Source organism: Panthera uncia (assembly GCF_023721935.1).
Source record: "Panthera uncia isolate 11264 chromosome E2 unlocalized genomic scaffold, Puncia_PCG_1.0 HiC_scaffold_19, whole genome shotgun sequence".
In the NCBI taxonomy this organism is placed as follows: Eukaryota; Metazoa; Chordata; class Mammalia; order Carnivora; family Felidae; genus Panthera; species Panthera uncia.
This window is the reverse complement of record NW_026057588.1, coordinates 30,630,954-30,646,293: the sequence shown is the minus strand read 5'-3', so window position 1 is coordinate 30,646,293 and position 15,340 is coordinate 30,630,954. Positions and strand designations below refer to the sequence as shown.

At 52.5% G+C, this 15,340-nt stretch overlaps 1 protein-coding gene across 1 annotated transcript in view; it reads right to left on the bottom strand.

Moving 5' to 3' along the window:
* Positions 1-15,340, bottom strand: part of SLC6A2 (solute carrier family 6 member 2) — a 45,620-nt gene that overhangs the window by 12,007 nt on the left and 18,273 nt on the right. Inside the window, exon 4 of the mRNA XM_049621214.1 lies at positions 6,685-6,823. Coding sequence (XP_049477171.1) covers positions 6,685-6,823 — 139 coding nt within the window. The remainder of the gene's footprint in view (positions 1-6,684; positions 6,824-15,340) is intronic.

Sequence of the window (15,340 nt, the reverse complement as noted above, 5' to 3'; positions counted from 1 at the left end):
ATTTATCCTCTCTGTCTGACTTTCCTGTTAGGCCAGGAGCTCCTTGGAAGCAAAATCCCTATATTTTTCAAGTTTGTACCCCCAGCACATGGCATACATGAATGCTTAAAAAAACATTTGTTGGATAGATGGATGGATGACTGGACAGTGGTACAGATGAATGATTGGATGGGTGGATGGATGGATGGATGATTGGGCAGTTGTATAGATGAATGATTGGATGGTTGGATGGTTGGATATATAGTTGGGTAGACAGTTGAGTGGTAGATGTGTGGTTAGGTAAGTGAATTATTCAGCATATGGGTGAGTAGATGGATGAGTGAGTCAGTGATAATTCTGAGGGTCAGTGGATGACCGAGTTAGTCAAAGAACAAATGAAAGAAGGAGCAAGTGAATGAACGAGCAACTGAGCAGGGAATAACTAAACGCATCAGTGGTTGGTCATGTCTTCTGAGGGAACCAGAAGAGGAATCAGCATCTTGTTTCATGTTATCCAGCCGTTCCTCCATTGTTCCCTGATTCTATGGGGGGGGTGGTGGTCTTTGTGGATATAGGATTTAGGTCTCCGTTCTCTTTCAAAAGTGCAGCAACAGGAGGACAAATTGCCAGAAACAAATAAGGAGGGAGACATGCCTTGGAAAGTGAAACCATTGCATCTGGGTGGCTCCGCATTAATCCTGGATTTATTCCCCTAAACTGGAACACATGGGTCTAACTCCTTGGTGACAGGCACAGGAGGAGCCCTCACACATCCTTGCATTGGTCCTAACTGCTGTGTTCCCCTACACTTCACGTCCACAGCTGCAGGCCAGGTGAGACCATACTCCACGCATCAAAAAACGTCCTTGGGTCTGACTCCAAGGCACCTCCCAGGGGATGTGCAGGCAGCACTCATTCGTCATGTCTGAGGCTCCAACATGGATTTAATTTGGAACCTATCAGGACACAAGGACCATGGGGACATGACTGAGCTGTAACCCTGACTGCAGTCAAGCATCAAGAAAGGGGAACTTCTCTTGTCCATGCATATGTATTCAAAGCGAAACCATCTGAGTCTTATTGAAAGTTCTCAGAATGGAAGGTGGTAGTGAGTTCAGCTGCCTAAAATCTTGTGTGAAAAGATCCTTGGCCGACTGCGAGCTCATACTAACATGTGCCCAGTCTGTACCCTGAGCTCTGTCATCTCTGCTCTCCAAATTTTAACTGGCAGTGCATCTCTGGCCACAAGAAGCCAGACTTGGTCCATCTGGGACCAGGAGATGAAAAGACAGACAAGCAGCCCATTGTCTGGGCCAAGTGTCCTCAGTCCCCAAGGGAGGCCGCTGCTTTCCACTGCCTCAAATCCAGCTTCTCACCCACCTTGTGCTTCTACGCATAGGGGCTAGAATTTGTCTGGCTCCAGGCTGCCAAACTCAAACCAATGATTGATAATCACAACGAAGATCTTCGCTCTATAAAAGGAAGAACTTTCTAATGACTGGATCTCTCTAAAGAGAGAATGAGCTTCCCAGGGAGACGGCACGGTCCCTGTTATTGAAGGTGTGAAAATCTTGCCAGAGATCCAGGCATGGGGCAAAGGATTGCCTACATCAAGGGGAGGCCCATGAACCACAGACATCAGCATTGCCTGGGAACTTGTCATAAATGCAAACTCCCATCCCACCCTCACGGAGTCAGACTCTCAAGGAGACACCCAGAAATCTGGGTTTTGACAAGCCCTCCCTGTGATTCTTATGGGCACTAAAGGTTGAGAAGCACTGCTCGGGGTCACCACTGAAGTCTACTCTAACACAGAGATGAGAAATGTCCGTGCTTTGTCACCACAACACTGCACTGATTTAGCCTCTACTGATTCCGAATGTGTGACCCTCCGAACTGGGCTTTCGGGACAGTTGCACTAATAATGAAGACCTACAAGGTTCATGCGGTGAGGAGTATGTACTGATGTTACATGAGAAAACACCAGGGTATAAAAATTGTAGCACATTCATTGCTCCTATGCAAATGATATTCTCCATTATACTGGGTCCAGTCGAGTCACTAAAGCAAGCGAGGAACAGCTTGTATTGAACCATTAGCGGGAAGACTTGGGTAGAATAATGACCAGAGGGGCAGGTGCCTGGGTAGCTCAGTTGGCTAAGCGTCCAGCTCTTGGTTTTGGCTCAGGTCATGATCCCACCGTTTGGGGGTTTGAGCCCCGCATTGGTCTCCTCACTGGCAGCACGGAGCCTGCTTGGGATTCTCTCTCTCCCTCTCTCTGCCCCTCTCTAGCTCTTGCTTTCTCTCTCTCTCCCTCTCTCTCAAAATAAATAAGTAAACTTAAAAAAATCATGACTTGAAACTTCCAAGTAACAAAATGACCTTTCTACTTAAAAATTCTAAAACTCAGGATGCCTGGGTGGCTCGGTTGGTTAAGCATCCAACTTCAGCTCAGGTTATGATCTCGTGATTCGTGAGTTCGAGCCCGGAGTCAGGCTCTGTGCTGACAGCTCAGAGCTTACCGCCTGCTTTGGATTCTGTGTGTCTCTCTCTCCCTACCCTTCTCCACTCCCCCTGCCCCTCCTTCTCTCAAAAAGAAATATTAAAAATTTAAAAATTCTTAAAAATAAAAATTCTAAAACTCGGGTGGCTTTTTATTAATCGCTCCAGTTTTCTCCCCAACCCCACCACACTTTGCCAGAATTTGAGAGGTGTTCTGTCTCTTCCCGTCCACCCAAACAGCCCATAGCCTGGCAGTCCAGTGGGCAGTGCATGGTGGCCACGCCCAGCCAGTTCTGTTGTGTTGATTTATCTCCAGGCCTAGGGGAGCCCAAGATGTCTGAACACTTAGTACAATATGTAAACAGAGCAGGTGGGAGCCCGAGCCCACGCCTCCCTCCAATGCACACAGAGTCTACGGAGCCTTTAGTCCTCTGAGGTGGGGAAAGAGCACTGGAAGGGGTGCTGGGGAAGGAGACAAAGGCAGGATGAAGATCATTTATTGATCAATTTCCATCTGCCAGCGTGGTACCAAGGACCTCTCCTCCATCCTCCCAGTGGCCCTGGAGGTTGGCACAAGTATATCAGTAGAGAGCAGCATTAATTCCAGGGTCACCCAGCAGGAAACGATGGTGCCCGGACTCCAACCCAGGTGGTCTGGCCACAAAGCTATGTTGTCGATCACTCACTCCAGTGTATACATGGGACCCAGGATCAAGTCTTAGCCACGCGAGAGACTGTGGTGAAATCCTGTCCCCCTCCAGGCCTCAGCTTCCCCGTGTGTCCAAGCAGGTTGGAGTAGATGGCCTGAAGGTGCCTTCTGGTCTGACATTTAGGGGGCTCGGTGACTGGGATTATGGTTTAAGAGTCAGTTCAACTAAGGACTCATGAGATGGGGGGCGGGGAGGGGGGCAGGCAGGACTCCAGGATTGCCAACAACAGTGCCCGTGCTTCCAGAGTGACTCCCTGGGGGCCAACTCCCCATTCAAACCTCTACCCTCTACCCCGAGGTGGTCAATGGGCCAAGGTCAGTGTGTGTGTGATCTGGGGCAGCCCCTCTCCCTGATTCAGACCGTGCCCTGCCCCCCACCATCATAGCTGTCCCATGGAGTCACAACTCCTCCCAGACACAGAGCCTTCACTTGCCAAGACAGGAAGTGTGAACATTTGCAACTCATTTTGGGCCATCTCTGTGGCTGTGGAAGCCTGCTAAGAACAGCTCCGTCCCGTTCCAGATGTAGTCTGGGCAGATACACGCAATGCTCTTGATTTTCTCATGAGTTAGTTTATAAAAGCAATTCAAGACGGGGCACAGGAACGTCCTGAGTGAAGCTTCCCATTCTGGAAAGCTCCCTCCCCACGGACTGCCAGGGGCCTTTTCCCTTTCAGCCACCAGAGGCCAGAACACTGGGGGGATTTACACAAAATGTGGGGTGGAGGGTTTCCCTAGGGCAATATCCCCCCCTCCCCGCCCCAACTCATTACACTCTGAAGGGGAGGGCTTACCTCCTTAAAGGAGGTGCGGAGGAACTGAGCGGGCTCAGCTGTGCTCTTTCTTATCATCCGGCTCCCTGCAAACAACTCACACTCTGCTCCCAGCAAGTGCTACCCTAGGTGGGGCCGGCTGTACCAACTTCGGCGATGGCTGTCGGGCACTTAACCTTGGGATGCAATGTTAGAGGCTGTGGTGGCCTCAGGCTCAGGCCAGAAGCAGTGGGAAAGATCATGCATCTTGCAATTCTGCCACCCGCAGAGGCCGGGAGAGCCCTTCTCCTGATACCCAGGAAAGGTGCAGAGAGGCTGGACAAGGCTGGCCCGGGCTTCCGTGCCTCTGTGGCTTTACTCAGGCAGTTCCTTCCACTGAAAACCCCTTCCCTCTGTCCCATCCCTACCTGCTCCTGTCCTTAGAGACCTGGGCCAAATGTCACTTTCTCGTGGTCTTTACGGCCCCTGTCAGGTTCCAAGAGCTCATTTTGATGCAGCATCTCTCACTTTTTTGACCACTCATGGTAAGAAAAAATCTTGAACACCGAGACGAAATCCACACCAATGTGTGGATCGCTAGGGCTGAAATCCAAATTCTGCAAGCCAGCCAGCTCTTCCTTTACTACATGCAATGCACTCTGTTACGATCTAGGCCATTTTCTTGTTAAAAAACCGTGGTGACCTGCTAAATCGATATAAGGACAGCTGAAAAATCCAGTTTGTATTTCAACTAAAATGCATCTTGACTCCCGGATGTGAAAGTATCTCCACAGTACAGTAAAAAAGACAAAAAGCAAAAGCAAACAAACAAACAAAAAACCAGGACACAGAATAGCATGCACAGTTTGCGACCATCACTGTTTATTTAGAGGGGACACACATATGTCTCTGGATGAAGACTCAAGAAACTAGTGGGACTGGTTGACCTATGTCTGTCCGTAACACACATAAGACCATAAGCACCTGGAGAAGGAATCTGTCTGGTCTATTCTTGCATCACTAGCATCAAGCCTGGCACATAGTAGGTGTTCATAAATGCTTAGTAAGTTGTGCTGAATTCGAAAGAACACTTCATGAGCCTCCCCAACTTATTTATCCACCCACCTTTCTTTCTTTCTGCCTACTTAACCTCCTTTGCTCACGAATCCTTCAATTAGTATTTATTGAAGACCTACTGTGTGCCGGGTGTCGGGATGGTAGTGGTCCTAGCCTGGTTTTGCCCTACCTCGGAATTGCTCCCAGCTCCGGTCCGCATTTTATTTGGGTTCCTCCTTGGGGCAGACACTGGGTCTCCAACATGCTGATAGAAAGCTCCACGTCAAGCCTTTCTTGACAGATTTCATCCCCACTGGCTGCTGGACCCCTGCCATTATCTCTGCTCTCAATGGCATTACCAAGGACTCTAGGAATACCAGGGATACCAAGGACTCTAGGATACCAAGGACTCAGGAATACCCTGATGCACGCCACTTTCCATATCACTCGCCTAACAAAGCTTCTCACCAATCCCCACCTGCCTGATTATGGTAGATTGCTGCCTCGTGACCCCCAGTGAACCCACACCGGTGTCAGTCCCCTCCGTTACCGACGCTGGGCTTTCCCACAGCACTTATCTTGGCTACCGGGCCAACGGCAAGCATGATGCAAGCAGAGGCTGGAAGAGCTACTTGCACATTGGGGCTTGTCTGCTTGGAACTTGCTCTTGGAACTCGGTGCCATGCTGTCAGGAGCCCAGACCGCTTGGAGAGGCTACGTGGAAACAGCCCAAGATGCTCTGGTTGACGGCTCCAGCTGGGCTCCCAGCCAGTACCAACTGCCGTCCATGAGCACGCACCATCTTGGACGCTCCAGCTCAGCCGAACCCCCAGATATGCAGCCAGGCAATATCACGTGGGGCAGCAGACCCACCGAACTGATCTCAGTCAACCCACGGGGTCATGAGACATAACAAAATGGTTACTGTACATCACGGCACCTTGGGGTGTGTTGTTACACAGCATTTGCCAATCAAAACGTGGGAAAGGGCGTTTTTCAACTACAGCCTCTTTGGTACAGTGAAGTTCCACGTGGACCCCACGGGGCCCAAACGGGGTTGTTGTTCTCATGATGCTCCCCAGGCTCAGAATCAACATGGATCATGAAGCGGATACACTCCACCCCGAGGAACTGAATACAGGGGACAGGAGGAAGGGTCACCCAGGACAAAACGCCAACTCCCGTGGCCCTCCTACGTCATTTTACCCTGTGCCCCTCTCCCCAGGAAACCTAGACCCCTGTGGGCACTCAGCACTGTGCCAGACTACACACACCGATTTTTACAGTGAAGGAAATGGTTACGTTCCAGGGAAGGATGCAAGTTTGCCTCAAGTTTGGGGCCAGAATTCATGATTTATCAATCACACGTCAATAGGTTGCTTTAGGCCTTTTCTGAGCCCCTTGTGGTGTCCCATTCCCTGGTCTCTGCTATCGGGGAGCTTTGGCTTGAATGTGGGAGCCCTGACGCACCCCCCCACCCTACTGCTGGGGAGCCTTGGGCTTGGGGAAGGGGAGGGACTTGTCTGGGGTCTCCCGGTTAGCCAGCGGCAGAGCTGGGGTGGGGGCAGACCCAGGCTCTGTCCTTCTACGTCCGCCTTTTCTTTTCACCAACCAGCTAATCATAGCTAGAAAATAACTGTTGTTTTCCGGCCAACCTCCGAACGGAAAGAGAAAGAAAGGTATTACCTTTCCTGATGTCTTCACTCCTTTCCAGAGGCTAAAAAACAGGATGACGACGACGACCATCAGACACAGCAAGAGCTGCCACTGGGGCAGGCCGATGTCGTGGATCCCGCCGCTCTCATGAAGGTGCAGGACGCCACGCCTGCCCGGAGGAGGAGAGGGGACCAGGGAAGACGGTGTCGTCACACAGGGTGACCGAGGCCTTGACCACAGGCCGGCCCCCGAAAGCGCACATTGACGGAAGCCGGCCTTGGGCCACCCCACCCCCGGCCCCTGCCCTGCATCGTTTGGGCCTGCTCGACGCCATCCTGCCCTGGGCCAGGAAACCATCTGGGGGGTCTTCCCACTCCAGGCTGTCTTTTGTAAGCAACAACAAAAATTTTCAGTGTGACAAAAATCTCTTGAGTGCCACCTGCATGCCTGGCCCTGGAGAGAAGATGGAAATAACAGGAAAAGTCCGGAGGCTGTGCTACTCGCATCTGGAGGATAGTGGCCAGGGACATCCTACAACGCACGGGACAGCCTTCACGTCCTTTCACGGGCAGGACGGCCTCCGACAACAAAGAATTGTCCAGTCCAAAGTTTTCATGTTGCTGAGTTTACGAATCCCTTGGTCCAGAAACTGAGATGACAATAAACGTTTCTCATCTAAGAGCTAAAGGCGTGCATATCCCGCGCCCTAGCAAGTCCACTCCTGGGTATTCACTCAGTAGACATGTGTACGTATGTTCACCAAATCACATGTTCTAGAATGTTCCCAGCAGCATTAATCACAATAATCTCAAATTGGAGAATACTCATATATCCATCAATAGCAGCACGGATCGATCATGATATGTTCATAAAATGGAATATTACAAAACCACCGGCTGTCTGTGGATGAGCCCCTCACGTACAATCCTACGAGAAAGAAGTGAACGCCGAACCTGAGGAAGTCAGGACTTTCTGTCTGATTCCGCTCGCACAAACCATAACGGGCCAAAGTAACCTAAGGTGTTAGAAGTCAGGAAGGGTGCAGCCAGGGTGGGGATGCGGGTACTGAACGGGAGGGGACACAGGAGGAGTTTCTGGGACGCCGGTCAGTTATGTGTCTGGGTGCTTGGGAACATGGCTGTGTTCAGCTTGTGACATTCTGGAACCGTCCCTTACTGACATGCACTCCCCTACAATATGGCATATCCTATTTTAGAGTAAGGAAAACAAATAAAATACAAATGAGGTTTGAGAATAGCGGGGTTAGAGTAAGGAAAACAAATAAAACACAGATGAGGTTTGAGAAGGGCGGGGTCTCTCACACAATCTACGGTGAAGAAACGGTAAACAGAATCGCACGCAAAATGACCGGCTGCTCACGGCTAATCAACGTCATTAGGGTCTAACCAAACGTCAAGGAAGACCAACCGATGAAACCGCAGACCGGGGAAGACAAAGAAAGCAGAATTGTTTCTGTGGAAGAGGGAACAGCTTGGTAAGGCAGAGCCATCTGCACCCCGGTCATTCATTCCTTAGTGAGTGCCTGCTGTAAACAGCCTCATCCCGGGCCTCAGCAGCACAGTGCGGACTCCTTGCACCTGGTGCCTGGTGTGGGGGGCTTACAGTGTAGCAACCGAGGCAGCATTGAATGCACAGTCCCAATAAAGTGTGACAAGCATCGGGAGCGGAGGGAGCTTCAGGGGCACCCAGAACTGGTCCCTGCCTGCCCTCCACAGCACTCCACACTCAGAGGCTGCAAACTGTCAACACCCTTCAAGGCCCAGCCCCAATGTCACCTCTTCTGGGAGGCCTCCGTGATCACCCCCGGCACGGGCCTTTCAACCCTCCCAGTTCCTGCGGCTCCTGGCTCATTCCCCAGGCCATGCCTGCCCCTGAGGCGTTAGGGCTGACCGCATGCAAGGTTCTCCCAGGGTGAGAGGGTGGACGAGCCATCCTGGGTCCCGGGTCTGCAGTGCTAAGCCTGGGCCTGGCACTCAGGCCTGGTTAGCTCAGAGCAGACTGTTGGATCAGGGACACGTGCTCACCACCTCACTTGCTAAATTCAATAATCCAGCTTCTAAAGCAAGAGGACCCGGGAAGGACAGAGGGTCAGCCTCCCCCGCGCCCTCACTCCACCTCTCAGCAGCTCCTCCTCCGACCTGGGGGAGTCCTCACCCTTTGACACCGTCCAGGGCAACCAGCCACTTTCCACGCGGGAACCTAACTTCCCTTTGTCTCGTCCTGCAGGGCCTTTTGCTCTCGGCCAGCGGTCCTTTCAGAAAGTGGCTGATTGATACGCGCACACCAGCGATACAGGCCAGAGGCAGCTTCGCCATCCGTCCTTCCCCACAGTAGTGCCTTCACGCAAAAGAAGGTCACACTAAAGGCAAAAGTTCACACGCCCACAGTGTATAAACCAGCTGTAGTCGACCATCTCTCTGCCTGTCTGTATCTCTGTCTCTCTCTCTCTCTCTCTCTCTCTCTCTCCCACCCCTCCTCACCCCTCTTCCGTTCCCTCTTTTTTCTCCTCACTCCCTCCCTCCAGAAGAGAAATACGAGGTACAGAGAATGTAACCTGCAGGCCCATCAACAAAACAGGGTTCTCAACCTGCTCATGAGAATCACGCAGAGGGGCCCCTGGGGGGCTCAGTCGGTTAAGCGTCCAGACCCTTGATTTCGGCTCAGGTCGTGTTCTCACAGTTTGTGAGTTCCAGTCCCACTTGGAATTCTGTCTCTCCTCTCTCTGCCCCTCACCCACTCGTGAACTCCCTCTCTTTCTCTTGCTCTCTCTCTCTCTCTGAAAATAAATAAATAAACCTTTAAAAAAATCACACAGAGAAGCTTTGTGACAATTACTGACGTCTGGGCCCCCCTCTCAACCAACTGAATTAGAACCCATGGGGAACGGGCCTGGGCACCAGCATCTTTTAAATTCTCCAGGTGATTCTACTGGGCAGCCAAAGCTGAGACCCCTTGAACAACAGGCCCCCTCAACAAACCTGAGTTACAGGTTTTCCTTTACTTTCCTGGCAAAATAAAATTGGCTTTCTGTGCCTAAGGGGAAGAAAAGGCTCCAGAGCAGCTTAAAAAATGCAGGCTTGGAATAGTTTGGACACCTGGGTCTCAGAGGAGCCCACAGAATCAGAGGCAGATAGATGGCCGCACTCGCTGGGAGCAGAGGCACCGGAAGATGCTACCCTGGTGGGGAAACCCGTACCCTGAGTCTGGAAACTCGGTTAGCTTATCCTTGGGCAGGAGTTTAAATCTGTGGAGGCCACCACCATTTAAATTTGTGGAGGCGTGTTTCATTCACTCATTTGATCATTTACTCATCCATTCAAGACCGATGTCTATTATTTGCAAGAACGTGAAAGCAAATAGAAGAACCTGGAACAGAACTGGGATCAGACAGACCTGGGATCCCACCCTGGCCCTGCCACCAGTGATGGGGTGGCCCGAACCCTCTCACTGATTCCGCAAACTCATTCTGCGCATCTTCTGTGAGCCGGAGAGGGTTGGGGGCCCGTGACACGGCCGCAGACAAGCCACGTGGAGCTCCTACGGGGTAGCGGGCGACAAAACCCGGTGTCGACTTTCCCCCTGTTGAGCCTTGTTCCTTTTCAGCAAAATGCTCTCGTGCGGATTAAATTCCAGAATGTAGACAATGCCTAGAACTCAGGAAATGCTCAACAAATGGTAACTCTAATGATCATGATCCAGTCCCAGCCTTCCAGGAGCAGGAGTGTCCCCAAAGGAGCTAAGGAGTGCCCCCAAAATGACCGGGGAGTTAGGTTAGTCCGAGGGAGTCAGCTGGCGGGTTCACTGAGGGGTGGCCGGTGCCTTCTCTGCAGAGTGCGGGAGGACAGGTGAGCTGAGAGGAGGTGCACAGGTGTGGCAGAAGGAGAGATGGACAGAGGGGGTGTGGGCGGGCACATGCATCTATCTGCAAGTGAGCAAGTGTGAACGAATGGGCAGAGCTGTGTGGTCCACAAAGGCCCATATGTCCCCTCCCCAGATGGCCCCTATCCCTGCGGCCCCCAGGCCAGACGTCATGGCTTTAAAGGACTCACCTAGCATCAGCACCCTCCCCCCTCCCCCATGCAATCGGTTTTAGTGTCTAGCCCGTCCTAATCCCGCCTCCTGGCCTGCTACCACCCCCCACCCTTGCTGCCCTGTCCCAGGCCAGACCCACATTCTCTCCCTTGCTGCTATAGAAGTCTCCCCATCTCCCCATGCCACGGCCCCTTAAATCCATCTGTCTGATCTGCCCTTCTAATCTGTCAGTCTCCTGCCCCTAAGTCTTCCAGGGCTCCTTATCACCTGGAACAGTGGCTCCCACTGCCTCCCCAGGGCTGTTTGGCAATGTCTGGGCTCTCGTATCTGGAGTGGAGGAGACGCTGCCCGTATCTCATGGGCAGAGGCCAGAGATGTCACCGAACATCCCAAATGCACAGGACAGCCCTGCCCCAATGTAGAATTGCCCAGCCCATAATGCTAAAAGTGCGGAGGTTAGGAAATCCTGGTCTAAAGGATAAAAACATAAACGTTTCAGAACCTGAGACTTTTCATAATTGTCCCCTGCCCAGCGTCTCCCCTGTCTCACCACACCCTGCCTTGGGCTTCTGGCCCCAGCGAGCCACTGTCACTTCTCAAGCATATGAGGCTCTGGTTGCTCTGGGCCTTAGAACTTCCTGTTCCTTTCCACCTAGAACACACTTCCCAGCCCAATTTGTCTGCCTGGCAAACTTCTCCCCTTGCTGGTCTCAACTCAAAATCATGTCCTGACTTAGTTTCCTCTCTTATGTCCTGAGAGAGAGACAGGGAGGAGGAGAGAGGGGGAGGGGAGGGAGAGGAAGGGGAGAAGGAGGGGGGGTAGGTGTGGGGAGAGGAGAAACAGCTCAAGGAAAGGGAAGGGAAAGGACAGAAAGCAGGTGGGTGCATCCAAAAATTGACAGAGAACTAGAATCAGGTCTTGAACCCACCTGACTCTTAATTCTCCTTCCTCATTGTTTCATGGGCCAAATATTGAATGGTGTCAATAACCATTTGGCCAATTTGACTATTAAAAGCATGAGAAAAAGGCACCGGACCAGCTGTACTTGTCCTGAAAGTTGCTAAAATGACGTGAGTGCGTGTCCAACCGGATGGCTGAAATGCCCCCACGCGCGTGTGAAATCCATGGTCAGGCTCGCAGGCTTTGTCTAGAGAGTTCGCCAGTGTAAAGGCCAGACTCCTGAGCTGATTCCCAGGAAAAGAAATGTGACCCCAGCCTCTCCCCAGCAGGCCCCGAGCCTCAGGGGTTTAGTACAAGTAACTTGGGTTTGTTGGACTCTTCCAGCAGTTTAATGAAAATGAATCATCGGGAAGTATCTGGTCCAGGCTTTCCAAAGTCCGCGGGCCAAACGGGCTCAGTTTCTTACTTGACATTTGAGCACAGAGGGTTGGTGCCGGGGAGGAGGGAGCGTCTCTGTCCCACCAGGAACAGGCAGGGGGTAGAAGTTTTCTGTCTCCGGAGCATGTTCACCAAGGGTGCCCTTTGGAAAGTTCCAGAGAGCGTCAGGGTTTCTTTTAGCTGCGGGTTGTCTGGCTTCAGGCCCAGAGCCTGGGGAGAATAGTGGTTTTGTTCCCTTGGATGGTTTTTCCAATCCATCAGCCTAAATGAGTACAAGATGGCAATGACCCCGGCCAGCGGGCTCTGAGGGAAGAGAAGAAACGACCTAGCCTTCCTCAGGGCTGGCACCGGGGGTCCCACTTGCTGGCTCCCCAGACTGAGACGGGGTGACTCTCTTAAAGCAGAAACATCTAGATACCAGGGCCATGCGCCATTAAGAAAAATCCACTTGCAGTTCATGACTTACGGACTGCAAAGCACACGACAGCAAGCTCAGGGTGAGAAAGAGGTGCGCGAAATGGGCTGCCGTCTACCTGCAGAGACGCCTGCACTCGGGTCCCCGGCCCACGGCCCCAAGACTCTCGTCGGGCGGGAGGAGGAAGACCGGAGAAGCCTGGGTGTGGGGTGAGAGCCCTGATCCAGACGACCTGGCTTCGGATCCCAGCCCTGCCACTTGCCGAAAACCCGACCCGCCACCTTCTTATCTGCGAGAGAGGAGTCATTTCCAACCCCGCCACCTCCGAAAACGAAACGGGTCTTGGGTGGAAAGAGATCCGGGGTGCCCAGCTCATGGTGCTGTGAGGCTTGTGGGGGGCGGGGGAGGCGGCGAGCCCTGCGGAGCACGGGGCTGCTGAAATACGCCCCGGATGCCGCTCCCCGCCGCATGCCCCAAGTCCCCAGGTCCCGCACGGAAGACCGGTGTCTTTGTCCACCACATTCTGCTCACATCTGAGCCAGGAGGGAGTTCAGGGCTGTAACTGAAGTGACCCGTGTCTCAAAACCCAACTGGCCTCTCTCTCTCCTGCCGGGGCAGACCTGCCGGCCGTGAGGACGTCAGAAGAGGAACCAAATAATGACTAGACTAGAGACGATCAACGCTATCGTTTTCCGTTTTAATTTACAAGGACAAGGGTTGCCCAGAGCAGAAAGAAAAGTCATGTTTTTTTCCTCTAGCACGAGATGATGAAGGGGGGAGCACAGAACCAATTAAACGTATCAGCAGCACCCTCTGTCCCGGCTCCTTTGCCGCCTCCTGGTCCAAAACCACACTCATAAAGTCAGGAGGCCTAAAACTTCCATCCGCAAGCTCCCCAAAGGTTCTGGGGTTTTCTGAGGCCCCGCTCCTCAGAAGCAGAGTGAAGGAGGGGCGCCTGGGTGGCTCAGGCGGTTGGGCGTCTGATTTTGGCCCAGGTCATGATCTCGTGGTTCACGAGTTCGAGCCCCGCGTCGGGCTCTGTGCAGACGGCTCGGAGCCTGGAGCCTGCTTCGGATTCTGTGTCTCCCTCTCTCTCTCTCTCTGCCCCTCCCCTGCTCACGCTCTGTCTCTCTCACAAAAATAAATAAAACATAAAAAAATTAAAAAAATAAATAAATAAAAGTGAAGATGGCCCCACAACAGGACACTGCTGGGATGTCAGCCTGAAGCAGGAAAAATCTTGCTCTGTCTGAGACCGAAGAGCACAGTGGTCAGGACAGTGGTTGTCACCCTCGGCCGAACAGTAGAATCACCAGAGGAGCTGGTGCACCAGAGGAGCCAAACCCCCCATGTTCTGGCTGCACCCAGACCGATGAAATTGGCGTCTCTGGGTGCAGGGTCCAGGCATTCGTATGTTTCTGGGTGGTTCTGAATCGCTGGGCTGGGAGCCTGGCTTTTCCACCCAGACTTCCTGGGTTCAAACCCATTCCAAATGTCACTTCTAAACTACATGACCCTGGACAAGTCGTTTCCTGCTTGCGCCTGTTTCCTCCTTCGTGACACGATGATAGTTCTAGACTGGCCACGGTGGTCAGGGTGAAAAGGCACTGTGCATAGTGACTGGGACATAATCTAGGCTGGACAAAGGTTAGCTGTGACTGTGGCAATGTTTCTGAGTAGTCATGGCCATTTATAAAGGCTCGAATCCAATACGACCCAGAGGTTAGGACTGCAGGCTCTGGATGTCACTGCCTGGCAAAGCAGGGGCTAGGGTGGGGAGAGGGAGGGTCCCAGGGGCAAAGCAGGGGCAGGTGTTCACTCACGGCCTATAGCACAAGCTGCCTGGGCCCATTGTCCTATAAGCACAAGCTGCCTGGGCCCAAATCTTGGCTCTGTGCAGTACTGGCCGTGGGGCCCTGGGGCCCTGGGGCAGTGCTTATATTCACAGCCTCCTCGTGCGTGCACTTGGGGAGGCAGGGGGTAGTTACAGAAACCTCGTGGGGTTGGGGTGAGGCTTAAATTGAAATAACACATGCAAAGAAGTCAGCAGAAAGCTGGACACACGTGCGTGATGGGGAGGGAGACAGGGATAACACTGTTAATGCAAAACGGATGTTTGCTTTAAGCAACGGCAACGCCTCAGTCCTCGAGGGGTTTCAGATGTGCTTCAATCTGCATTTGATGACAACTTTGGACCCTCTCCCCTCCAAGTCCCACACCTATGTCATTTCGCACATGTCTGCTGGAAGCCCACAGGAAACACAGACAGTGGAGGGGACATGCAGGTCAGGGACCGGCAAGTTCTCGGCACTGGCTCGTTGAGGGCAGCTCCTAGGCCCTGAGCGCCTAATTTCCCAAGCCCCAGGAGGCACAAGGCTCTCCAGAGGCCACTTTTAACCAAACTGTATCTCTTTGGCCCTCCTGCCCTGAGATGGAAGGGATGGAAACTGGCCTAGGATAAGCCCAGTCTCCAGACAATCAGGACGCATCCCCAGGGCCTTGGAGTAGAGAATCCATAGCACTGAAGGAAGCTGGTCCTCGCATGTTGTCTTTTATGAATCTGTCTTTTCTCATCCTCTGGACCAGAACTATCCAACGTGGTAGCCACGGGCCACATGTGGCTATTTAAAGGTAAATTGATGAAGATTAAATAAAATTTAAAAACTTAACTCTTCAGTCACACTGGCCATGTTTCGATGGCTCCACTGGCCACACGTGGCCCCCTCTTGAGCTGCACAGATAGAGAACATTCCTATCACCGCAGGGCAGCACTGCTCTAGACCAGGAGTCGGCGAGCCGTGGCCCCCAAGCCAAGTCCAGGCCATAGCCTGTGAGCTAAGAATGGTCTTTGTCTTTGGAAAGGATAAAATGAAACAAAG